The 26,619-nt window shown below is 34.9% G+C and overlaps 1 protein-coding gene across 1 annotated transcript in view; it reads right to left on the bottom strand.

The window, feature by feature from the left end:
- Positions 1-26,619, bottom strand: part of LOC136034727 (CYFIP-related Rac1 interactor B-like) — a 56,404-nt gene that overhangs the window by 8,541 nt on the left and 21,244 nt on the right. Inside the window, exons 4-7 of the mRNA XM_065716093.1 lie at positions 24,083-24,219; positions 22,057-22,266; positions 7,570-7,643; positions 1,973-2,099 (exon numbers count right to left, since the gene is read on the bottom strand). Coding sequence (XP_065572165.1) covers positions 1,973-2,099; positions 7,570-7,643; positions 22,057-22,266; positions 24,083-24,219 — 548 coding nt within the window. The remainder of the gene's footprint in view (positions 1-1,972; positions 2,100-7,569; positions 7,644-22,056; positions 22,267-24,082; positions 24,220-26,619) is intronic.

Here is a 26,619-nt window from a genome sequence, read left to right as displayed (position 1 = left end):
TGTACCTACGATTGCTTGAAGCTGCTACTACTTCTACTTGTGACTGCTTTAAGGAAATATTGAGGGGGATGTTGAACTTTCAAACTATGGTCGTGAAAAAAAACACCACTTTGATGTTTTGATAATTTGATGAAATTGTGATGTTAAAAAAAAACCTTTTATGTTGAAATGGGAAATGTTGAGAAACTTGAAAATTTGGCAATCAAAACGAACAGAAATTTATTTAAAAAAAAACTTTCCGAAAAAGCAGTTTTTCAAAGGAAAGTAAAGAGCCATATTAAACTTAAGACCAGAAGAAATAAATTCCTAAAATAATTCAAACTCAAAACGAACAAAAAAAAACTAATAAAGAATAAATTAAACCCAGAACAAACGTAAATTAAAACAATAATAGCAAACAAACACAAAACAGGTTCTAATGTAAACAAATAAACAAATTTTCAAACGAGTAAAATTAAATTGAATATTCAAATCAAATTTAAACCGAACAAAAATCACTAACAACAGGAGTTCGGCAACTGCCTTTTCCATAACAGTATAAGTCTAAAGCCTGTTCGTCGTTTGCACTGTCCTGAAACCGAATTATATTAAAAAAATTTCCTGTTGTATTCACAACATCGAAAATGAAAATAAGAATTACAGTGAAATAAAATCCTGAATTGCAGAGCTTTCAACAATTAATGTCATTATAAATAAAAGATTTAGTTTAATTTTAGTAGTCCTTTCCAAGGACTGTTGAAGACATATACTTTTCAATAAAAAGCAAATGACGCATTAGGCTTTAGACTTGTACAGTAAGGGAGGGGGAAGGAGCAGTTTCCAAACTTCAGTGTTTAGTGGGGTTTTTTCGGTTTAAGTCAGATTTGAATACTAAATTTAAGTTTTAATCTTTTTTAATTTATTTATTCATTTATATTAGTTACTTTAGTATGTTTGTTTGCTTTGATTGTTTGTTTAATTCTTTGAACAAACTTCTTTTTGAATTTTTTTTTTTTTTTTTTTTTTTTTTTTTGATTAAAGAAAAGAACCCAGCTACGAAATGTATGAAGATTTATTTATTTCAAAACACCATCGCTACCTAAAAAAAAACATGCTCCTTCCCTGCTACCGACTTCTTTAGTAACTCCTTTAATCATTTTCATAATAATAAGCAATTTCTTTACAAGAGTTCAAGTGCTTCTTAGAAGTTTTTTTTTCATTTCATTTTTTTTTTCATTTCATTTTTTTTTCATTTCATTTTTTTCGTTTTTTTTTCTAATTGCATGTTTTACGGAAAGCACAGGACGTTGTGTTGAAAAGTTTTCATTTATCTCGTCTTACAAAAGAAAATTTTAGCCGAGTGGTTTGCGCGCAAGGCTTGAAATCCTGAGGACAGGTGTTCGAGTCGTGATGTGGCTGGTTATTTGGTTTGTAAGCTCAGCGAGAGTCGGCCAAGGTTTAAAAGGGTACCTGGGAAAGTCTGGGGGAAAAACACGGGAAGTGTCAGATGATTTGCCCCCAACCCCACGTTGCACTCCCGGACAAAGGCAAAAAATCAGGAGATCACTACCTGCGCTGCAGCAGACCATTGGTCAGCATGTGAAAAAGTAACATAAGAAAATGAGAATAAGAGAAAATGAAAGCTGGGCACATGCACAAGGTGGAGCCTTCTGCCCCTTATTCCTTTCCTTATTTAAACATTTTTACGATTTTCCCATTACCCTTTCATATCTTCAATATAATCCGCCAACTTCCACATAAGTTGTTACCAAACAATATTTAAATTGGGACATATCAAAATGAATCAAGTTCATGAATCAATTTCTGCCTTAGTTGCGCTTCTACCTTAGCTGTAATTATCAATTCTTATTATTTTTATTCGATTCTTCTTAGTAATTTTTCTTATTTTTGACGGTTCAGAGACTTAAACAAGCCATTCCCAAACAAGCTGCTGTCCTGTAGTGTATATCTACCCATGAAGAAGAAAACTTACGTCTATATGTGATGTTTTAACGAAGGCTCCTTGTGGATGCACGTGGTCATACAAAACCACTAGTCCAACAATCACTCGCAGCACAAACAAATAAGTCTCTTCCCTTTGGAATCGAGAGATCAGGTCCCTTTAATAAAAAAAAGAGAAAATATACTAATATACAAATGGACTTTAGACATAATAATGGCTATAGAGAATTATATAGTTGCACATCAGTTACGGAGACACTGGTCAGAGGACCTTTTCTCTGGGAGAGGTAATGATCCAAAGTCTCTAAAACTACATTTACTATGCCAACATTTACAGTATTTTAGACAAAATTGAGAATATTTTGCCCCCCACCCCTCCCTCCTTAAATCACTTTATTCAAATAAATACATTTGGACTAAACATGCGATGCTAATGGCAAGATAGTAAGGGCTCTCTTTATATTGTAGAAACATTCTTAGTGTGAAATAAAACGTATTATGCTAATTGGTACAAAACGTAAGGACAGGAGACAGCCCTCGGGATTAATACTATAATATTTCAAAGGAATAACCCCATAGAAATTGAGACATTGCCAATTATAAAACTACTTTATGTCACTTCAGACCCCTCCCCCCCCCCAAAAAAAAGGTAATTAAAACATCAAACTTTAGCGTTAAGATTGCATAAATGAGGAAGGCGGCAGCTGCCATCAAATTCAGACTCTATGCGACATTAAAACAGACAAAAAAAAAATTCAACTCCAAACAGTTCGTGGCAACGAAGTATAAAGCAGTCAAACAAATGGTAATCAAAAGTCTAAAAAACAGGGTTTCGGAAACGGATTAGTTACGGTAAAAAAAAAAAAAAAAACTTTCCAAAAAAGAAGTTTTTCAAGAAAAGTGAAGAGCGATATTAAACTTAAGACGAGCAGAAATGAATTCCAATAATAATTTAAATTCAAAACGACCAAGAACTACTATGAAAGAACAAATGAAACCCATAGATAACTTCGAAGACCACACTGCCTTTCCATGACGAAAGTAAAACAGTTCAAAATAGGGATGATACCTTTTTATTGACAGTGAATAGATATAAAATTATTTAACTGGATATTTCGAACACATATACAGTGTTCATCATCAGCAGTAAAACAGCAGTAAAACTACTGCTGATGATGAACACTGCATATGTGTTCGAAATATCCAGTTAAATAATTTTATATCTATTCAATGTCAATAAAAAGGTATCATCCCCATTTTGAACTATTTTACTTTCGAAATGAAACCCAAAACGACTAAATTAAAATAAATAATCAAATGAGACATAAAGACAACATATTTGATATAGATGAATAAATAAACCTTACAAGGAGCAAAAACTAAGTTGAATGTCCACGTCAAACTTAAAACGACAAAGAGTTACTAAAAACAGGAGTTTCATACTGCCCTCTCTCTCCCCCCCAGAAAGTTTAAATTTAATACCCTCAGCCGTTCTAGAAATATTGCTGATGCGCTCTTTTGATTTTCAGCATGCACATAGTGTGTTTTAATTTAGTTCAACATCCCCTCAATATTTCCCAAAAGTTGCCGTAAGTAGAAGTAGTTGCAATCACAAGCAGTTTCAGTAAAGGTTGCAAGTTGTCGCAGTCACAAATGGTCACAATGGCAATTGCAACTACTGGCAGTCATAGTAGTGGTGCTAGGAAGATCGTCCCTGAAACAAGTGAATATCCTTAGCCGTACCAGCGAAAACGCATATACGCCCTTTTGAGAGCCTGGTTGGACATAGTGTCTTTTGATCTAACTTAGCATTCTATTCAACGTTCACTGAAGTTTCCCCTTAACATCCTTAGCTTTATCGGATGCACTCATGATCAAATATTCTTCCTTTACCAATGATAAATCATGTATTCAAACAATGGGCAAATTTAATAATTTATGACCCTTTCTCCAGAGGCTGTGGGGTTTGGCATTAAAGGAGTGAAAGTTATTAGACTTTTGATTATTTTGAACAAAACCATTTTTTGAAAATTTTGATCACAGTTAAAGAGGGGACATCTAAATAGGGCATGTGGAGGAAAGGGCTGGTTGCCCTCGATCACTTTAAAACATCCTCCTGAATTTCCCCTCGAAGTTTGAACTTAATATTATCAGCCGTCCCTGAAATATTGACGGTAAGTCACTTTGACGGCCAGCATGGACATGGCGTGTTTTGATTTTGTTCAATATTCCCTCAAAATTTCCTGAAAATAGTCACAAGTAGAAATGGTCACTGTCACAAGTGGGTGCAGTCGCGGTCGAGATTAGTCGTTATCGCAAGAATTCGAAGTCGCAAGTAGTCAGAGTTACAAGTAGTAGTGGGCGTCGCAAGTAATCTTAGTCACAGTCGCAAGAAGTAGAAGCCACGAGAAATCACAGTTGCAAATAGTCACCGTCGGAAGCAGTCACAATCGCAGTCACACGTGGTCGCAGTTGCAGGCATAGTAGTGTTAGCAGTAGGAGTGGGTCTGAAAGTTTCAAATTAATAACCTTAACTGTTCTTGAGATGTCGCAGAATACTTAAAAAAAAAAAAAAACAGGATGCACATACTGTCTTTTAATTTATTACAAAATACCTCTCAACTGTCCCCTAAATACTCTTAGGCTTTTTGGACACACCTAGGATTAAACCCTCTTTTACCGACAAATCCTGCACCCTTGCCCTGGGGGCTCCAGTGGGCAAAGAATTGCTGGAGGCATAATTATTCGACCTTTTGACCATTGAGAAAAAAATTACGTTTCAAAATTTCTATTAGCGTTGAGGGGAGGGGCATCTAGACAAACAAGGGATGGGGGGCTTGCTGACCTCCGATCACTCTTCCATATCCCCTCAACATGCCCATGAAGTTTCAACTTAACACCGTCAGCCATGTCCCCAGGTATTCCTTTTGACAGTCCTTATACTCACTGTAAATTTTCATTTTGTTCGACATACCCCTCAACAGTTCTTGAGAGTATTACCTTAGTACCCGAAGCCTTTTTTAAGACTCACGAGCAATCATACCCCATTCCCCAATAACAAACCTAATATGTAACTAATAACTGTCCCCTCAATACCCTTAGGCTTGTTGGACACACCTAGGATTAACGCTTCCCTCCTTCATCAATGACAATCCTGCACGTAAAATAAACAAACTGTATACCCCGTAAGGGGGGCGCTTGCTACCTTCCAATTACTCATCCACAGCCCCTAAACACGCCCTGAAAGTTTCAACTGAATACATTGAACTTTGTGCCATGTCCATGTCCTTCGATATTCCTTTTGACAGCCATCATGCTAATTATATGTTCTCATTTTTTCGATATATTTGTATAACTTACAGTCCTTGCCCCAGGGACTGTAAGGGCTACCTCGTAAAATGGCCATTTCAAAATTTTGATCATATGTTTTTAGGGGGAGAGCAGCTAAAACCGTGGGAGGGGACTGGCCCTTCCACCATCATTCAGCCCCCTCAATATGCCCTGAAAGTTGAAACTTAATTCCCTTATCCATTCCTGAGATATTACTGATAAGCCCTTTTGACAACCAGCATACTCAAAGTGTGCTTTTGATTTTTCTTTTCAACCATCCTCTTCAGCAATTTTTGGAAGCCTCAACAGAATAGTTTTAGCCTTTTTGGAGACCCAGGATCAAGCATGCTTGTCTCCATAACGAACCCTACATATAAACAACGGGCAACTTTCGTAATTTACAGCCCTTGTCCCTAGATTATTGAGGTACCATTTCATCTCCGGAGGCATAATCATTTGACCTTTAGACTACTTTGAATAAAGTGGTTACTTCAAAATATCAATCGTAAGCCTTTGGAGGAAGGACAGTTAAAAGAGGCGACTGCAGGAGGGCAGTTAAAGGGGCAGTTAAAAAAGGAGTGGTGCTGGTTGCCCTCCGATCCCTTTTGACTCTTAAAAGGGGCAATAAAAATTTCAATTCCAATCGAATGAATCCCCTTCGAGTTTTATGCAACCCCCCTTCCATAAGATGTGCCTTTAGGAAAAAAATAAAATTAATAAAAATATATTCAAGCCTTACATATCTTTAATATAGGCAACGCTCTAGCGTTGTCTGTGAACGAAAATACTGCGATTAACATACTCTGAAAGAAGATCATTAAATGATCACCTAAGCCTAAAGGCATATCTCATAAAAGCATAATTTTAGGTAATGGCTAAATTTGAACAAGACCTAAAATTTACCAAAAAAAGGAAGAAAATAATAAGAGAAACAAAAGAATAACGAACAATAAAAATCCTAGTTGCAACAAGATGCCCATGATTTTTAGGTAAACATTAGCTCAAATGAATCTAAATTCACCATGCAATAATTGCTATATTAATCCTTCATTAGAACCCACTTGGTTTGGAGCATATATAAAACGCGAAGACTGAGCAAATATTTTTTCAATTTAAAGCCCCTTTGAAATTATAAATTTGTTGAACCTTTGAACCGGTAAAATTGTTACGATTCTTTATATCCTTAGAACCTACTATCACTTTCAAATCCTGAATAATGCAAAACTCTGAGTCAATAAAATCTATACCCTTTGTTTTGTGAACAATTCAACACACTTTCCTAGCAACAATGGGGTGATAGACAAATTCAAATTGACAAAGACTTTTTAAAAGCGAATCTTTCAAGTTGTCCCTTACTTAATATTGCATATTGAGAGACTTCCCACTGAATCGGAGGTGATTTAAGCTCTATAAATTCTAAAATAAAAAGGGTAATTTAAATATTCAGTTGAACACATGACACATTGCCAAAGCAAGAAAGCAAATAAATCTAATACAGTTTACAAAGCCGGCTCATGAAAATAAGATTCTTCGGATACGTTTTTTTATACCTAATATTAGTTTATTTGCCTTCTTTTTCCCCTTTTTCCTTTTCCTTTACATAACTGAGATGCATACGACTCAATGAGGGAATATGAATAATAGATTTAAAAAGAAGTTGAAAAATGGACAAATCCAAAATTGTTAATAAAAGAAAAAAACGAATCAGAATACGAAAATATCCTCACGAATAAGAAGGCCAAACCAGAAGTTCATGCTTTACAGTGAATAATACACAACATTTGTATAATGCAAATATCATTTTTAATTTAATTACAACCACAATTTAGCTGCATAATTTATAAATTTATAAACGATTTATGAAACATTTATAAATAATTCGATTACAAGATACAAACACTATGGTATCTACATATGAAATTTATTCTACATCAGATATATATTTTTTTAAAGCAAAATACGGCCCAGACTACACTAGAATATGGGAGGGAGGATAAGGGAGGGGGATGAAGATTAATTAGAACGACTCCTATCCTATATAAATTTCAGAGGGGAAAGACACACTAAAATACACGACAAACCCACGGTTTGAGTCATGATACACGGATTTTCAGGGATCATGTCCTCTTTTTCCTTCCCCAGCGTGGGCTGTTTTTTCTCTCATCAAATTTAAGTATTTTCAATTGAACTATTAGGTACTTTAATCTTTGTTTGATGTACTTTGATCAAATCCCAAAAGTTAACACACGGTATTATGAGGGCTGATCATTACAAGTAAAATACGAGGGAGATACTTACGGATTATCGATCATCCTTTGACACACTATGGCCATTGTTCCAAGAGTTTCAGAGGTATTTTCCACAAGGTTCGTCTAAAAAAACAAGAATTTTCCATTTTAATATCTACTAAAAATATAACAAGATCAGAAACTCACACATACGCTAAAAAATAAAGAAATAAGACGAGGTTTTTTTAAGGTCCAAAAAACTCTCGGTGTACATCCCTATATATAACATACATTTACAGAAAGACAGGTTGTTGGAAAGATTTCTCATTACAATCCCCAGATACATCCAAAATTAATGTATTTGCATGAACCAGTGAAAAACGTACTATAGAAATCTCGAGAACGTAGCAAGTAACTGAAGTCCCGTTCAAATATGAGCGTTAACCATCAATTTTCTAATAACTGATACAATGGTTAAGGTGGCAGTTGATGAATTTGCAAGACAGCCTAAATCCAACCGTAGGAGAGGAGAAGGAGGGAGCTCTCATCTCAGGTGAAATACCCCTTCTCATCATAAAAGAATGAGTATTCCTGCCAAAAAGAATGTCTTATATTAAAGTTCGGGATAAAAGAAATTATGCAGCTGAATTGCAGCACGATTAAGAAATATCTGTTGTCCATAGGTCCAAACAGCCTATGTTTACGGGAGGGAGACGAAATTTTGCGCTGGGGAAGGAATGTCAGATCTCAAATCTGTATGATTTATTGCCTAATCATTTGAATCTCGCTATTTTCATGCATTTTTAGGTAAAAATAAATCATTCAATTATCTAATCAGATTAGATCAACATTACATCATTATATCAGTGGTACCTTAGATGAAAATAGCGACGAAGACCGCACTGCCTTTCCATAACAAACAAATACAAGGTAGAGACAATAGGGAAAATTTCAAGACAGTGGAAATTATTTCTGTAGATATTTCGGCCCTATGTCCAAGGGCCGTCTTCAGCACAATACTAATACAATACTAATACAATATATTTAATAATCCGTCCCACATGATACTTTTTGAAAACTCTTCATTCATTAGTAATGATTTGGGAATAAAACAGGTGGTTCGAGAATCAAACGAAATTAATCTCAAAATAAATAATAATGTTTCTTTGAACAGGGACTTGGGGGAATACTCACTAAATTCTTTATACTCAAATTTAATTAAAAATGATCTAACAAAATATTTTACTAAACCGATTTATAATAGTACTGAACCGACTACGAAAAGGCCTTTGAGACAGGCTGCTAAACAAGCAAGATTAGCTTTAAGAAATTGCATCTAATCATTTTATTATCTTCAGTTTGAATGAGCTTATATTCTCATTTCATTCTTTTCGCCAGTCCTGGTTGAACTTCGTTGAAGTAAGGATGCTAGGGCTATTTAAAAAAAAAAAAGTTTTAAAAAGTGTTTTTAATTATTCAGTTTTAATCCTCACAATTTGATGTAAGTATATATATATATATATATATATATATATATATATATATATATATATATATATATATATATATATATATATATATATATATATTTCTCTCTTATTCTTGTATTGTGCTGAAGACGGCCCTTGGACATAGGGCCGAAATATCTACAGAAATAATTTCCACTGTCTTGAAATTTTCCCTATTGTCTCTACGTTGTATTTGTTTGGTACCTTAGATGATTGCTAAGTCAAGTTTTCTCAAATCCTCTGTTTGTAAATATGTTCAAAATATGATGAGGAACTTGATCAGATTGATATTATAATACGGGAAGAAACAAACAATTATTCAAGAATAATTATATATATATATATATATATATATATATATATATATATATATATATATATATATATATATAATTTACTGAAAACAATATTTACTACTCATCTGTTTTATCATAAATTTTTTCACTTGAAGTACAAAGGACAGTGAAACTGAAATCTGACTGCTTAAATTGGTTAACTGCAAAAATTGAGAATTCAACTTTTAACACCAAAAAGATACCTCCATATGCAGTTTCTGAAATTGGCCAGCGCCTAATTTGAAAACAGAAACGAGGTTTAAAAAAAAAAGCCAAAATTAACAGCTAAATAAATGTGCTACCAAACAGCATAAGAAGTGTGACTTTCCTTTGAAGGTATAGCTGTCTTGGGAATCAACAGATTGTAAATGTTTACATTTTTATGGATAAAACTCGTTGTCAAATTTAATTCATTAGTTCTACTTATCCTATGTTCATGGTTGAAAGTGGTAACACCGACGAAAATATGATACTGCCTTAAGAACTTCTTAATTTTGAAACAACTAAAAGAAAAACCTTAAAAAAGCGTGAATTTGAGATATAAATAGAGATAGACGGGTCTGGGAAAAAAAATAACAGAAAACATAACATATTTTGTTTCTTTTTTTCCCGCCCTTAATTTATCTCGACAATGCTATGAAACAAAGGAAGCCTCATTTACATCTTCTCGACATGCAATTTTCTCTTCAACACTGAATAGGGGTACGCCAGACGAGGAATACATTTACCTTTTTTGCTCAATCCCGAGATACCTAGTTGGTAATCAGTCTACGCGATGAGCTTGCACGCTAAATTGATATTTGAAAGGTAAAAAACACGGGGAGGATAGTTTTTGTTTTCTATGGTAAGTGACGCGGTTACTTGATGAGATTTGCATGTCTTGTTTTTTAGTAAAGTGATTTAATGCATGATATCATTGAAGGGTTAATTTCGTTTTAAGAGGAACGTATCTAAATTTTAAAGTCAGGGTCACAAACAAAGAGGGAGGCAAATGTGCTGATTTCAAAAAGGCCCGTGCCCTGCGGAATCTCATTGGCTCAGATTCGGGATCAAAGGTTAAAAAAGAGCATCAACCTTTCCAGTTCAATATCTGGTATGCCTGCGAAACAGAAGGCTGCGAGTGACATTAAGAATGTGGCTATTACGCCGTTGGCAATGACGACAAACCCTACATGAACGAAATGAATGCAGCATAAACAGTAAATATGTTTAGACAGGAATAGGCATGAATACATGTAAATAAACAGTATTAAAGCATATTTTATCCACACAGGATAATATAAGGATAAAAATGCTCTTGTAAAGAGCAATAAGCCTTCATTGGATTATCAATCGATTGCTCATTATTATTTTTTTTTCAGAGCCACTTCGTGTGGAAGATTGATCTTAGAAGATTGATGTTTATTTATAATACTCCGTACTTTGTGTTTTTTATACTTTTACGGGTAATAAAGTTCATTCGTTCATTAGATACTTCAGGGGGGAACCATTCGATTGAAAATTGAGAGTTCTAGTGTCCTTTTAAGTCGAAAGTAATCAGAAGACAACCAGTCCCCCTTCCATGCCCTTTTTAGCTGCAAAGACATCTGATGAAATTTTGAGAATATTGAGATAGCAATTTTGTACAAAGCAGTCCAAGAGTCAGATAAACATGCCTTCGGGGATGACAAGACCCCCAGAGCTCCGGAAAGAAGAGCTGTGGGTTACACAAGTTGCTCGTTGTTTAAATACAGAGTTTGTAATCGGGAAAGGGAGGTGTGATTGATCCTGAGTCTCCAAAGAGGCTTAGTGTATATAGGTGACACTTTCAAGAAATATTCAGGAGGATTTTGAATAGAATAAAAACAGACTAAGTACACACCGGTTGTCAAAAGCCCGTATCAGCAATATCCCAGGAACGGCTGAATATCGAAACATGAAATGAAGATGATATACATATGTTGGTCATGATTTTTCCTATTAGAAAAATATTGTTTGTAGCAACTCTTTTATTTATTTTTTTTCTACTTAGAATTTTCTGGGACGTAGAAAAAAACGCTAAAGTTTTTTACTGTTTTAAAAAGAAGAGTTGAGAGAAAGAGTCAAACTTTAGCGTCAAGAGCGGGATGTTGGTGAGGAAGCAGCCCCTTTCATATACGAAGTAATTTCTGTTCGTTTTAAGCTTTAATTTTGCTCCTTACTTTCAGTTAAAAAAATCTTTTTTTTTTATTTAATTATCCCCAAATGCATCCGATAAAGGTTTTGAAATTTTGTTTTGGAGCCATTTTGTTTGAAATAGTCCAACGATCATATGATAAAAATATCGAGGTCAAGATACCCCTACCCCCAAAACCCAGGTGAAGGGCTGAACTTATGCTCGGGGGCATATACTTTTTATTGAGGAGGTGGTCGTAAAGACTTCGAAGAAGACTCAAATAACTAGAAATTGAAAGTTCTAGTTAACTTTTTTTTAAGAGTCAAATTTGATTCGATGGCAACTAGCCTTCCCCAGTAACCCAAAGGCCATCAAACTCCAATGTATTTTTCCCCATATGCACTTAATATGGAAGGAATGGTAGTATAAGCTTCGGAGGGGGCTAATTCGATTGTAAATCGGAATTTCTAGTGCCGTTTTAAGTCAAAAGAAATCGGAGGGAAACTGTACCCCCTCCCGTAAGGCCCTTTTTCCCCAAATTAATCCGATCAAAACTTTGAAATAGTCATTTTGATCAAAAGGGTTTGAACATAAAATAATAATAAAAAACTCCAGGGTTGACACAAACCCTCAGAGTCGGAGGACAAGTGTTGTACGTTATGCAACGGGGGTATATAAGGTTTTTATGTAAGGAGTGGTATAAACTTGAGAGATTGATCATTTGATTAGAAATTGAGTTCTAGTTACCATAAGTTTTAGTTGCCGCTTTAAGAGACAAAAGTAAACGGAGTGCATCTAATTCCTCCGTCCTTTCCACACCCCTTCTACACACATCCTTTTTTCACCAAACGCGTCAGATAAAACCGGTCAGATAAAATCAGATCGTTGGACCAGATAAAATCTGATCCATTTCGTAGCCCAACGATCATACTCCAAATATCAGAAAAAACTTTTGGGGTTAACATACCCCCCATGCCCCGCGAGAAGGGTGGTAACTATGCCCGGGAATAACGTTTTTATGGAAAAGGTGAACTTTGGAGGGGACTCAACTCACTAGAAATCGGAAGTTCTAGTTCCCTTTTTGAGAGTCGAAAGTAATCTGATGGCAACTAGCTCTCCCAAGTAGTTTAGAGTCTCCAGCTGCCATGAATACACCCTTATTTGGGCGCTAAAGCTTGCATATACTAAACTGGAGCATTGGTCTACATACATAACCAGCTGCCCAGACAGGTATCCGGCCCTTTTGGGTGAATAAACAACATATTACTGTCAGGAAACGATTAGCAAATATTCGATCTTCATTGAATAAAAACAATGTCCAGCTATTATAATATTTAATATTTAAGTCATGACAATTATATGAATAAATGTTTTGTCTTTTGAAAATACTTTTTAATATTGGCGTATGCATAAAGTTGAAATTAATAAAGTTCAAGATATTTCACGCAATGATACGACAGCCCTTGACCATCTATGTTCCAACCTCCAAGGCCCTCAATGCCCCTCCTTCCAACTCTTATCCCCCCCCCTTTTTTTCTGTACTTCCTTAAGATTAACTTTTTTTTAACTTTCTTTTTTTTAACTTAGAAATTTTTTCAATTTTGTTCATGTCTTAGAATGACACAAAATATACTTTTAAAAAAAAATCACTTGTGATATTTTCGAAACATGAAATGAAGATGATATACATATGTTGGTCATGATTTTTCCTATTAGAAAAATATTGTTTGTAGCAACTCTTTTATTTATTTTTTTTCTACTTAGAATTTTCTGGGACGTAGAAAAAAATTTTTATTTCTTTTTATGTCTTAAAATAACAAAATATACTTAAAACAAAAAAAAATCACTTGTGATATTTTCAAAATACTAGATGAAGATGATATAGATATATTAGTCGTAATATTTCCAATTAGAAAAATAACGATTGTAGTGAGATTTTTTTACTTAGAATTTTTTAGGATTTTTTTTTTTTTTTTTTTTTTTTTTAGTTCGAATTTTTTAGATTCAGAATTTATAGGCTATTAGCAGCTGGTTATGTCAAGTGATTTTTTTTTTTGAAAAGTTCCATATGATAATAGCTTGTGATACTGACAAAAATTTTAGCCAAGTATTTCCAAATCTTGTGTGAAATTACCAAAATCTTGTCTGATATCAAACACCTTGCACTACATTATCAAACTCTCGTCTGATATAACGAGAATCCTCTATTGTATTATTGAAACCTTAAAAAGTATTAGCAATATCAACACATAAACACACAAAGACAAACACAAAGACGAGCAAACAGTCGCTCAGACATACAGGCACAGAGAGTGACAAAACACTGGAAAGAGACAAAACACATAAAAACATACAGATTCAGACATGCAAACACAAAACACAGGAGAGACAAAACACATTCAAACATACAGATTCAGACATACAAACAAAGACAGACACTGGGACAAGCAAACGCCCACCCAGACAAACATTTACAAAGAGTGAGGGAGACAAAAACACATACAAACACCTAGATTCAGATATACAAATAGACAAACACAGACACTGGGAGAAGTAAAGAAATTTTGCTTGCCCCAGTCCAAATAAATTTTGAGTCCCATAAAAATTCTAAGTAAATAAACCCAACAAAATAAACATTATTTTTCTAATAGGAAAAATCACGAATAACATATCTATATCATCTTGATGTCGTATTTCGAAAATATCACAAGTGAATTGTGTCTTAAGTATATTTGTTGTTACTTTAAGACCTGAAAACATTTTTTAAAATTTCTAAGTCCACAAATATAAAAAAATTATACTTAAAAAAAACTAAACTTAAAAAAAGTACAAAAAAGGGGGCAAAAGTTGGGGGAGAGGCATTGGGGTCCTTGGAGGTTGAGACATGGATGAAGAAGGGCTGTCGTAACTTTGCTTAAAATATACACAAATTTATTAATTTCAACTTCATGCATACCGCAATACTAAACAATATTTTCAAAAGATATTGTCGTGACTTGAATATTAAGAATTATAATAACAAGACATTGCTTTTATTCAATAAAGATCGAATATTTGCTAACCATGTCCTGACAGGAATATGTAGGTTCTTCACCCAAAAGCGTCGGATACCTGTCTGGGCAGCTGGTTATGTATGTAGATCAACGCTCTAGTTTAGTATATGTAAGCTTTAGTTCCCAAATAAGGGTGTATTCATGGGAGCTGGAAACTCTATCCTACTACTCCCACCATCAACCGTCTTTTCCCCAAAATGCATCAGATCGAATTATTGATATTTTTGTTTTGTCCAAAATAGAGCAAAGATCACATACCAAAAACTAAGAGGTTTACACACACTCACACACACACACACCCAGAACCCGGGGGAAAGTGTTGTAAATTATGCCCAGAAGCATTTAAGGTTTTTTGTAGAATTAATGATCTCTAGTTCCCTTTTTAAGTGTAAAGAAGGACAGGAAGGAAACTAGCCCTTCAGCCCTTTTTACCCCAAATGCATTGTATCAAATTTTTTAGATAGCCATTTTGTTATAAAAAGTCAAAATATCAGATAATAAAAACTCCAGGGTCATCACAACCTCCCACAGCCCAGCTGCAAGTGATGTATGTTATGTCCTGGAGTTTTTATTATCTGATCTTTTGACTTTTTATAACAAAATGGCTATCTAAAAAATTTGATACAATGCATTTGGGGTAAAAAGGGACTATAAGGATCTTATGCGAGGGTTTTGAAAATAGTTCAAAGATCAGATATGTCAAGCCCCCACTCAAAAAACTTATGAATGCTAACTAATAAATTTTCAAAAGGGAATAAATCCATTTATTTAGACAGTAAAAAAATAGGTACAAAGTCCAGATACTTCGATCACATAAAAAAAAATAAAAAAAAGTAAAAAGTAAGTAAGAAAAAAAACAAAAAAATTTGTTTTAGATATTTGATCATATATACAGCGATCTGGACTTTGTACCTGTATTTTTATACTGTCTAAATAAATGAATTTATCCTCATTTGAAAATTTATTTGTTGGTAATGGAACGGCAGTGTGGTCTAAGAAAAGAATACTTATGAACACTATTTTAATCCAGAACTTAAGGAACCTGACCCCTTGCCTTCATTGCATGCCCCAACAACAACCACCACCCCTCACACAAAAAAAAACAAACAAAAAAAAACTTCTTAGTGATATTTTCTTCCAAAAATTATGGCAACTCAACCATGGACACCCATAGCCTCCTTCCCCCCCCCCCAAAAAAAATTTTTTTTAAATATTTTATTCCAAATCTTATGGGAGGTCACTTCTGGTCCTCCATGGATCGATACCTCTCCTCCCCCAAAGAACTATCAATGATTAATAAATCAGGGGAGCTGGCCCTCTCTTCATGGCCCGGCATCCCACCTAACGATATTTAATTGAAAAAATCATGGGAGCGGACCCCTAGCCCTCCCTCCATGGCCCGTCCCCCTCCTCCTACCCAAAAAAAACTTATTAACTATAATATATTCTCAAAAATTACGGGAATTCGGTTTATTAGCTCTTTCCAAAACTGTTCATGACCCCTATATTTTTCATTACAAAGAAAAGTTTGGCTACTGTTCGTTTCTCTAACGAAAAAACAAAAAGCCTACTACATATTTGTTGCTTTGCTAAAATGGATTATACTATAAATATTTTCTTTTGCACTTATTACAACATTGAAATAAAACAAAATTGGCAGCGCAACCAGACCAGGATTCACCAAAAGGCCTACTAAGTCCTGCAGCTTTCACTATTCCCGAAGTTTGGGGATTTCCCCGGAAATCTTGCAAAACGAAGCGGCAAAAACGCTTGTGTTTAGAAGTGTCAAAGCTTTAAATACGGCCCTGAGTGAAACAAAATCTTGAGCTAGTGAGCTTTCAGCAATTAATACAATTATATATCGAATATTCAGTTTAATTTTATCAGTTCTTGCCAAGACTGTTAATTTATTTTGGAATAAAAAATTATTTTGACATAGGGAATTTTGAAAAACTTGAAACTTTGGCGATAAAAAAAGGAACAGGAATTAATTAAAAAAAAACTTTACGAAAAAGAAGTTTTTTAATGAAAAGTAAAGGCTAAATGAAACTTGAGATCAGAAGAAATAGAGACCTAAAATAACTCAAACTCAAAACGACCAGAAATTACTATTAAAGAATAAATGAAACCCAAAACGAACAAAAATTAAACAAACAATTATAGCAAAAAAAAAAAAACAGACACTGATATAAATGAATAAATAAATCTTAAAATGAGTAAAGTTTAAATTGAATATGCAAATCAAGCTTAAAACGAACAAAAATATTTTGCTACTGTAGTACAAATGAAGCTCAAAACAAAGAGAGATTAAATAAGCAATCATAGCAATTAAACATACAATATATTATAATATAAATGAATAAAATAAATCTTAAAACGATTGAAACTTAAACTGGATATGCAAATCAAGCTTGAAACGAACAAAAGTCACTACAAACATGAGTTTGTGTTTTGCCTCCTCTCACTGTAAAAGTCTAAGACCTACTGCGTCATTGGCGCTTTTCTGAAAACTATATGTGTTTTGAACCAATATCTTTCAGACTTGTTGTTTTTCTCTCAGTGGGATGAAAGCATCTGAAACTCTTTCAGGAGTCCGGTAGAGTTGCTGTTCAACAGATGTCTTTTAGCAAATAAGAAGCTGAAGCCCTGAAGTGTTAACACACCCTCAACAAGGAAGATTTCTTATGACGTTCTTTAACATCTTTCAGGTAGTTATAAGATAACACGATGTCCGCTAGGCTCTTCATATTTGACGAATCGTCAAAAAGTTTGGCCTCCGGCCTTTTAGCCATTGCTTCAGCACTCTTTGTTCAAGATACGTCCAGACATCACTAGTATGAGCTCACTTTGCTCTGCAAACACGAGATGGATCAGTGGTTCATCATGATGAAATACTTCACTGAACTCTGCAAAGTAGTCAGCACTGTCCGCAACAACTCTGCATTGACTCCTCAACTCTCTTTGAATCTTCAACAAATTGCAACTCTCATGGTTGTACACTTCAGAAGCTTTGCAAACAACAGATATGAGTTCAAATTCATAAGTATTTTGTTTTTCTTAGAGATAACTTCAGTAGGTACTAAATCAATGGTTCCCATTCCAAGAAAAACTTTCACGAAGCTGGGCCAAGTGTAAGCCATCTGGTGGCCATGTGTTTAATAAACCCTACGGTTGTTATATTCAGTTCTTGCAGTATCTTCCGAAAGTCCTCTAATCTAGCCGACCAGCCCTGACAGAAATAGTACACTCCTATCACCAACTATGGAACATCATCAGCAATAGCTTCTAGTCTTTTTTGGAAAGTATTATGGACAACATGGATCCTGCACTTCCCGATATCTAACGATTCTTTGCTTTGATCTCCAGTTTTTTGAACTTTTTAACTGTTCATCAAGCGCCAAAGCTTTTTATTAACAAAAGGTCCGTCACTCCTTATCATAGGGATCTTTTTGAGACTTAAATTGGTTTCATCAATTACCTACATAAGCTCACGTTTTAAATCTTCTGCTTTTGCGTAACCAATGAAATAAATAGCTATGTGACGATCAATAGCCCTGTTCACTTTCTCAGACCAGAATCCGGCTCGAACCTGAAACTCTTTCTTACTAGCTTCATTTGCCGTCTCATAAAACTCAATTAAGTAATAGGCACCATTTAGATCATCCAATATCATCCTACTAAAACGAGGCGACAAAGTGTCGGTTGTGATGTATGCAACCTTATCAGCTCCAACAGCAAAGTCCTTGAGCATCCGATCCCTAAACATAGCTTTTAATGTAGGTGCGATACTGCCACAAGACACAACAGGATGAAGTTTGCTGAGAAAGTGAACCCTTGTTGTCTCATAAAACTCAATAAAGTAGTAGGCATCATTTAGATCATCCAATATCATCCTATTAGAGTGAGGCGGCGACAAAGTGTCGGTTGTGACGTATGCAACCTAATCAGCTCCAACAGGAAAGTTCTTGAGCATCCGATCCCCAAACATAGCTTTGAAGGTAGTTACTATACTGCCACGAGACAGCGGGAAGATTCGACGGGACATTTTCAGTGCCTAGACATGTTCAGCTTTTAAAGTGTGGTCCTTCAAGCAAAAAAAAGGGTAAGTGGGATTCGGAAGACAAAGATTCTCCACTAGCGTTAGCGTGTGAAGCTATTGCCATCTGTAGCTGCAAAGGATTGCGCAAGTTTTGCTGATGACCCTCTGTTCTAGCGTGCTACTCCAGAGCTTGTATGCCTTTTGAGCAGCTCAATATATAGATACACAAGCTGCAGGAAAATCCAGTAGCATCACTGAGCACTTCAGTAGGCCAATCTTTACAGAGTAAACCAGTGGGATTATCTTTTGACAGCAATTCCTTTAAAAATTTGCTCTTCCCCATTGTGCAGGTCTTACTTCAGTATGAAGTTACTGAAAAAAGAAAAGGAAAATAAAATATAAGCTCAATTTCAAGTCAACATAAAAAACAAAAGCTATCTTTACCTTATCGCAAGTTTAATCCAGAAAGAACTAATTTACATGAAAATTGCAATCTTTACATGCCTGAAAAACTACCAAGGGGAAGGCAAATGGGGTCAACCTTAGAATTACTTAAAATATACTACGCAAATTAATCTCAATCTGCCTCCTTCTGAAAGGAGATCATCCAATACCCTAATTTCAGACTCCAGCAGCAGGGGTCGTCAATCCCTTTAGCTGCTCTCATTTATGTACAACAGCTTTGCATAAAATCAAAACCAGAATAGCACTTCTAAGGGATTCAAGAAAACAGCCCTCACCAATTTATGCTGTGGTAACAACAAAGTCTTCTGTTGTTGAATTTCTACAAACTAGAGACAATGAGGAGAATTGTAGCCTAACCATTTTGGCTGAAAATCAAATATTAGAACTTACCTTGTTAGCTACCAATGTTACGCCTGCTGACAAAAAAAAGCGCCTGAGTTGAGACAGACTATATACTTGGGGACAGCCTCTAAAAGTGGTTAAACAAAAAAAAATAAGTTTTTTTAAATGAAAGTAAGAAGCGACATTAAAACTTAAAACGAACTGAAATTATTCCGTATATGAAAGGGGCTTTACCTCCTCGACGCCCCGCTCTTTACGCTAAAGTTTGACTCTTTCTCTTAACTCTACTTCTTAAAACAGTAAATAACTTTAGCGTAAAGAGCGGGGCGTTGAGGAGGAAAAGCTCCTTTCATATACAGAGTAATTTTTGTTCGTTTTAAGTTTTAATGTCGCTTCTTACTTTCATTTTAAAAAACTTGTTTGTTTTTTTATTTAATTTCTGGACGCTTTTTAATTAATGCATGTTTTGATCTTGGCTCTCCACACATAAATAATTAAAACGGAATTTGCATATTAATTTTTTTTTTGGCTAAATGGCTTTCTCATAGTTTTAATCGGAAGATTTTGAGAAAAAGGAGAGAGGGAGGAAGCCTAGTTACCCTCCAATTTTTTGATTACTTAAAAAGGCAACTAGAACTTTTAATTTTTTTACGAACATTTTCATTAGTAAAAAATATACGTAATTTACGAATTAACTTACGTTACAAACTTCTATATTCGTATGTTTTATTGCGTATATGAGGGAGTTCACCCCTCGTCGATACCTCGCTCTTTACACTAAAGCTTAAATTCTGTCCCAATTCCTTAAGAATGACCCTTGAATAACAAAGGCCGTAGAATAAATAGTTGTAATTACTAAAAATACTTTAGCGTGAAGAGCGAGGTATTAAGAGAAGGTAAACCCCTCATATGCGCAATAATTTCTGCTCGTTTTAAGTTTTAATGCTGTTCCTCACTTTCAGTAGAAAACAACTTTTCATATTTATTTTTTCATTGTTTTTTTTAAATAACGCTAAAAAATCCTGCGCCCCCTTCATTGAAAGTCTCTTCCCCCATGAGAAGTTTTTCCATGGAAAGATCCTCCCACGTAACCCCCCCCCCACCTCAACTCTCCCTCCCAAACCAAAAAAAAAATGAAAACGTCCGTACGCTTCCCAGTAACCATTACTATATGTAAACACAGGTCAAAGTTTGTAACTTGTAGCCCCTCCCACGGGGACTGTAGGGGAGTAAGTCGTACCCAAAGACATAGTTATAAGGTTTTTCGACTACGCTGAATAAAATGGCTATCTCAGAATTTTGATCCGTTGACCTTGGGAAAATAATTAGCGTGGGAGGGGGCCTAGGTGCCCTCCAATTTTTTTGGTCACTTAAAAAGGGCACTAGAACTTTTCATTTCCGTTAGAATGAGCCCTCTCGCAAGATTCTAGGACCACTGGGTCGATACGATCACCCCTGGGAAAAAAACAAAAAAAACAAAAAACAAACAAACAAATAAACACGCATCCGTGATCTGCCTTCTGGCAAAAAATACAAAATTCTACATTTTTGTAGATAGGAGCTTGAAATTTCTACGATAGGGTTCTCTGATACGCTGAATCTGATGGTGTCATGTTCGTTAAGATTCTATGACTTTTAGGGGGTGTTCCCCCTATTTTCTAAAATAAGGCAAATTTTCGCAGGCTCGTAACTTTTGATGGGTAAGACTAAACTTGATGAAACTTATATATTTAAAATCAGAATTAAAATGCGATTCTTTTGACGTAGCTATTGGTATCAAAATTCCATTTTTTTGGTTTTGGTTACTATTGAGCCGGGTCGCTCCTTACTACAGTTGTTACCACGAACTGTTTGAAAGCCACGCAGTGCAAACAAAAAAAAATGTTTTTTTTTTCAAATCATTCCACTCCAAACGGAGTTTGCATTGGCCTGGAAAAATTAATTTTTTGGGAAAGACTTAACCGTTTTCATAAAAAAAAGTGACTTTAGTGACTATTTCTCGAAAACAGAGACACATAGTGACCAGTTTTAAGTTTTAAATTGCGACATTTAGTTGAAATAGTGACAATGTAGGGGCCCTGGAAATCTAAGCTTGTAATTCTTTAGTCCAGGCTGTTTTTCTCCGTCTGAGGAAACCCATAAGAAACAAGCACTAAGTTATATTGACGATAAAACTATGGATATTAGATGCAATGGTGGTGTAGGTACTACAGTATGGTTAGGAGACCTGGACTTAAGAGTTAAAAAAAACAGAATCTGGATGTCTTATTCCATAGATACCTTCGGTATATCCCGAAGGTTAGGTGATCTGCGAGAGTCAACAACAATACTATCCACAGTAAAACTGGAAAACACCCACCCATATCAAATGTCATCAAACATAGAGGTCTCCAATGGTTAGGCCATTTACTACGACACCCTGACGACGGGCTATCAAAACAATGCCAAAAATGTCTCCAGTTGCCGTTCAAAAGCCGGCGGTCAAAAGGAAACCTGACTTTTCACCATCGAGTCCGATCTGGAGCCACTCTGGAGCCACTTGGCGGGTGCAGGAAATACGGCACACATTGGGAACGAAAGTGGTTGTCTATAGGGGCTAAGTTGATAGCAATTAATTACATTATTTTAGTAAAAATAACGGATATTTTCCTTTTTCAATTATTCTTTTAATCAAGATTTACCTCATTCACAAACTTCGTTGTGGCATCACTCAGGGTTTTGAGCATTGGTGTGGGATTGGCATAAAACAAAGACATTTTTCCGGCCACTTCACGAGGTAGATCAGGATCCTTGTCTTCAAGCACTCCGTCCATTTCCAATCTACTTGTACTATCTCGTGATAACATCCTTCTATAATAACTGAAGTCATTCTGTATTGCAGGCAGCATCATCTATAAAGAAAAATCTCAAAACACAAACAAAGTAAATTACGTCTTTTTCTTAAGTGGCTTTCACGTGCATATCAAGTTTGACTTCCAGGCATCGGCGTGTATCTGGGCACATATTCATTTCTAGGCAGGGAGGCCTACCAAGACATACATATGAATGCCTCTTGAAGAAAATATAAACACAGACGATAAAAATATTAACAGCCAAAACCTCCTGATTGGCAGAATGAGTAGCACCAGAAAAAGAGTTCGAAGCAACAGATATGGGTTCTCGTATACGATTTGTTTCAGCTACACATGATATAACATACATTTACGCATTTGCTTATCTGTCGAGATACATATATCTCATCACACACTGGCCATATATGCAGGTCAAGCAATATGTACATACCTTTAAGCATAACTTGATTGCTATTAAGAGTCTTATCCTTGCTAGGATCGAGTACTTTAATTTCCAATTGATATTAAGTGATTTTGTCACCTAGACCTTTAACATATTTTTACCTACCAATTAAGGATTAATCTAAGCCAACACATGAATTGTGGATTCTGATGAAAAGGGTCGCAAGACATACACCAAGCGAACGTACTGAAAGACTGCCCATAATCACCATATCTGCTCGCATCCAGTGAGTGTTTCTTTGGCATGATGTATTTTTTGTCCCTCTTGCATTAAGTATTTTCCCTTTTTGGCAATTTTAAGACCGTTCAATAACATAAAGTTCGAAGACATTAGAAACTGTCTTCAATTTGTGTGGCCAGAATAGATTTAGCGGTCTTACCAGCACTTGTAGAGCTTTCATAAGATCCAAGTAAAACTAAAAGCCGACATCTACTATCCCGAAAATCTTAGAGAAAACATTTAACTTCTCCCTTTTTGTACCTGATAGACATATTTAGATTTAATGAAACTTACATCATTAGAAAGCGTGAATTTTGTGTAAAAAAAAATATCATTGAATAATCTGACAGCTTTAGAATTTTCCTGTTGTGCTAACCACATTGGTTGAAATTTTTGCTGACACAGAATGTATATAATTTGTGCTGTATGTACATTGAATAGAGAGCGTTTTGGCGACAATTACTAAGAGATTATAGGTTTTCTATTTTTTAAACTATGCTCTCATTAGCTTTTCGAACTTTGACGCATTTAAGAACCCCTAACAATTTGTACTGAAATTGCTTCGGAAGCTCTATTTAGTGCAGGGAAAATCTACCAATGAGCCCTTTGTTTTTGAGACTGTTGGCGAACACTTAGACTCGCAAAATAACATTTATGGTTTCAAACATCCTTGACAGATAGTCAAGAGGTCAAGAGGTCAAGAGTATTTAAGTGTGCAGAAGGTACATTTTGAGTCTCGTCTGACCATTGTTTTTTTTTTACCCGAAATCAATTCTTTACTGTTCGTCTGAGCCCTTCTGGTGATGTAAATAATCACCAGGGCTTTTCACCTTTCCTTTAAACAAGCGCCAATGTCTGTCATCATCATCACTCGATACATTTTCCTTTTTTAGTCAGGTTCTTTCCTTCTTATTATCTTGTTCTTATGAGCCCTGTCAAATTTTTATTAGAAATAGAATGTAGTATTCTTTTTCTGAGAAACTTCTGAAAACTTGACCACTTAATTAAGTTAACTTCTAAACTTAACAAAATGTGTTTTAACTGTATTAATAGAATGTTGTAACTTTAACTTGGAAGACACTAAATGTAATTGCAGGGTAAAATTCAAATAAAAAGAAAATTAAAGAGAAAAGTATCATAAGTGATAAGACCATAAAATGTTTTTAGAAAACAATTAGCAGCATTTTCCCTTACCTTAATTTCGTCAAACTTCATTACAAACTCCAAAATTTCTGCAAACTGTTTTACAAGCGCTTGTTGAGTTTCTAGGTGTGATTTCGGTGATTTGCTCCCTGATATTAATTCCTCGAGGATCAATGGAACTATCCGATCTTAAAGAAAAAAACAAAAGAAATAGAACCTATAAATTCTATATTCAGTAATTATATTGCGATATAGCCAGTTATCATGTAATCAAGGAGGCCTGCAAAATCCCCATATTTTTTTTTACTTTCAATATAACTTTTGTTTTATCTACTGTAAATCCGACCTCCCAGAAAAATTGCGTAGACATCAGTATTTAAAAAACCTATACTGAAACTGTGACAGATATACAAGTCCGTAGTCCTCGCCACTACAGAGGACACAAGATCTCCATTACTAAAAAGAAAACAACTGTATTAAAAAAAAGTAACAGAGGAGCAAGTTACCCTAAATAAAGAAGGAGCAAGGGGATTGAACAAAAATAAAAATAAGGAGCAACAAAATGTATTTGTTATTCCTTTTTCCTGACTTTTCTTTGTAGGCCATAACAAAATAGGATTACCAGCACAGTAAGACCAACAGGTTTTCTTTATTAGTTCTTAATTTCTGTTGAAAAAGAAATCCTAGTTCCAGAAGTGAGGGACAGGAGACTGGAAATACTGAAGATTGAAGACTGAACTGCTTGCGCCAAGAGGCAGAAATACTTGAAATACAGAGTCAAAACATCTTAAAATTCTTCTAAAACGCGCTCAATAGGGTAGTAGTTCCATTAACAAAACTATTCTGTGAGTAATAAACTTTATCAAGAGTTTCAGAAATTATTAAATATATAAAATGCAGACCTTCTGAAAATTTCAAAATGAAATATTCATGAAATTTCGAACTGTATTGAAATTACTAATTAGGTGAGATTACATCGATTTTTCTGGTCAAATGTCAGTTTACATCCTAGACAATTTTCATGAGAATCAGTTTGGGTTTCATATCCTACCACTTATGCTATTGATTGTCTGGATAGTAGGCTTAAATTATCTCAATATTCTTGGTCTTATCTTAAAGTGATTGGCAGCATTAGCCATGATATTGTAGTGATTAAACTTCTTAATGCTTGAATAAGCGGCAGAAGCATTATACTTTATTCATTCTTTTCTCAATGGAAGGCCGCAATTTCGTGATATTTTACAAGGGGTACTCAGCAGTTATTTTTGGAGTGGAACAAAAATACAATCTGATGGAAGCACTTAAGAGTCGACCAAAGGCAATTTAAAAAAGTTTTACAACAAATCATTTGCTAGTTAACTTTTAAAATTCATCTCTAGCTATTTTCAGGTGATAAATAAATTATTATCCACTGGATAACGAAAATCGATCGTGCTGGCCTTATTTTATCCAGAAAAAAGGTTGTTACGCATTTGGGGGCACGTATAGACGGTTTTTTTTTTTTTTAACTGTGAGACAATTACTGGCAGCACCGACAAAAGTCGCTCATAATATTGGTATTGTGTGTAAGCTGAAAAAAAAATTTCATTTCTATTCTAGATAATATACAATTGTCAATAATGCACTCTTATTTATTTTGTTGTTGTTTAATTAGTCAAGTATCATCAGCGTTCTTCTTGAGTCTCTTTGAGTTTTGAAATGCAACACATACGACCTTGGCTGGTGAGTATGGCAGTGCCTCAGTTACGTCAATTTAAAGAAGAATTAAAACACTACAGCATACGGTTTATTTTGTGGGTGATACAAAACTTATGCATCTTATTTTAGGCAATAAGATAGGAACTTGTTTTGCAAATACATTAGTTTGTGAGGTAAAATCTATGGTTTATAACTAATCGCTATTACTTTCAAAAGTTTACTTCGTGCACAGGGCCCTAAATGCTGACCTCCCAAATGATGTTCAAAGTATTGCAGACCTAAATACTAAAAAAAAAAACTAAAAAAGACATGCCCAGCTATGAATGGTTACTACTTGCTCTCCAGTTTTTTTTTCTTTGGTATGGTTTTCGTACAGCTATATTTGTTTGTACGTCCGTGTTGTTCCGTGTTTGTGTATGCCATTGTGAGCGAGGTAGTACTCCAGTTACGGTACACGAGCCAATTAAAATATTATCAGCAAGTTTTTTTTCGATAAAGAGAGTTAAGCCTATGCACCTTATTTTTCCACAATAGCATGAGAATTTGCTTATATAAAATGTTCCTTTGTAGCATAAAATTTATGGTTATAACACTAGATAGGTTGTACATATTCTAGACAGGCTGTTCATACAAATACGTCTTAACGACATTCGAAATTTTCGTTGCACTGTTCAGAGTCCTAAACAATACTCCAAACTCCCAAGTGATATTCAAAATATTGTTGTTTTGAATACTTTAAAAGAAAAAAGAAAAAAGGATACGTATATTATATATTATTAGTTGTTCTCCGTGTTTTTTCTTTATTTTTTTAAAAGATCTTTGTTTTATTACATCTTGTGCACGTGCGATGGTTACTGTGAATGTGTGCTTAAGACAATTGAGTAACTTGA

The sequence above is a fragment of the Artemia franciscana genome, chromosome 13, assembly GCF_032884065.1.
Source record: "Artemia franciscana chromosome 13, ASM3288406v1, whole genome shotgun sequence".
NCBI classification, from domain to species: domain Eukaryota; kingdom Metazoa; phylum Arthropoda; class Branchiopoda; order Anostraca; family Artemiidae; genus Artemia; species Artemia franciscana.
This window is presented reverse-complemented; position numbering and strand designations above follow the sequence as displayed.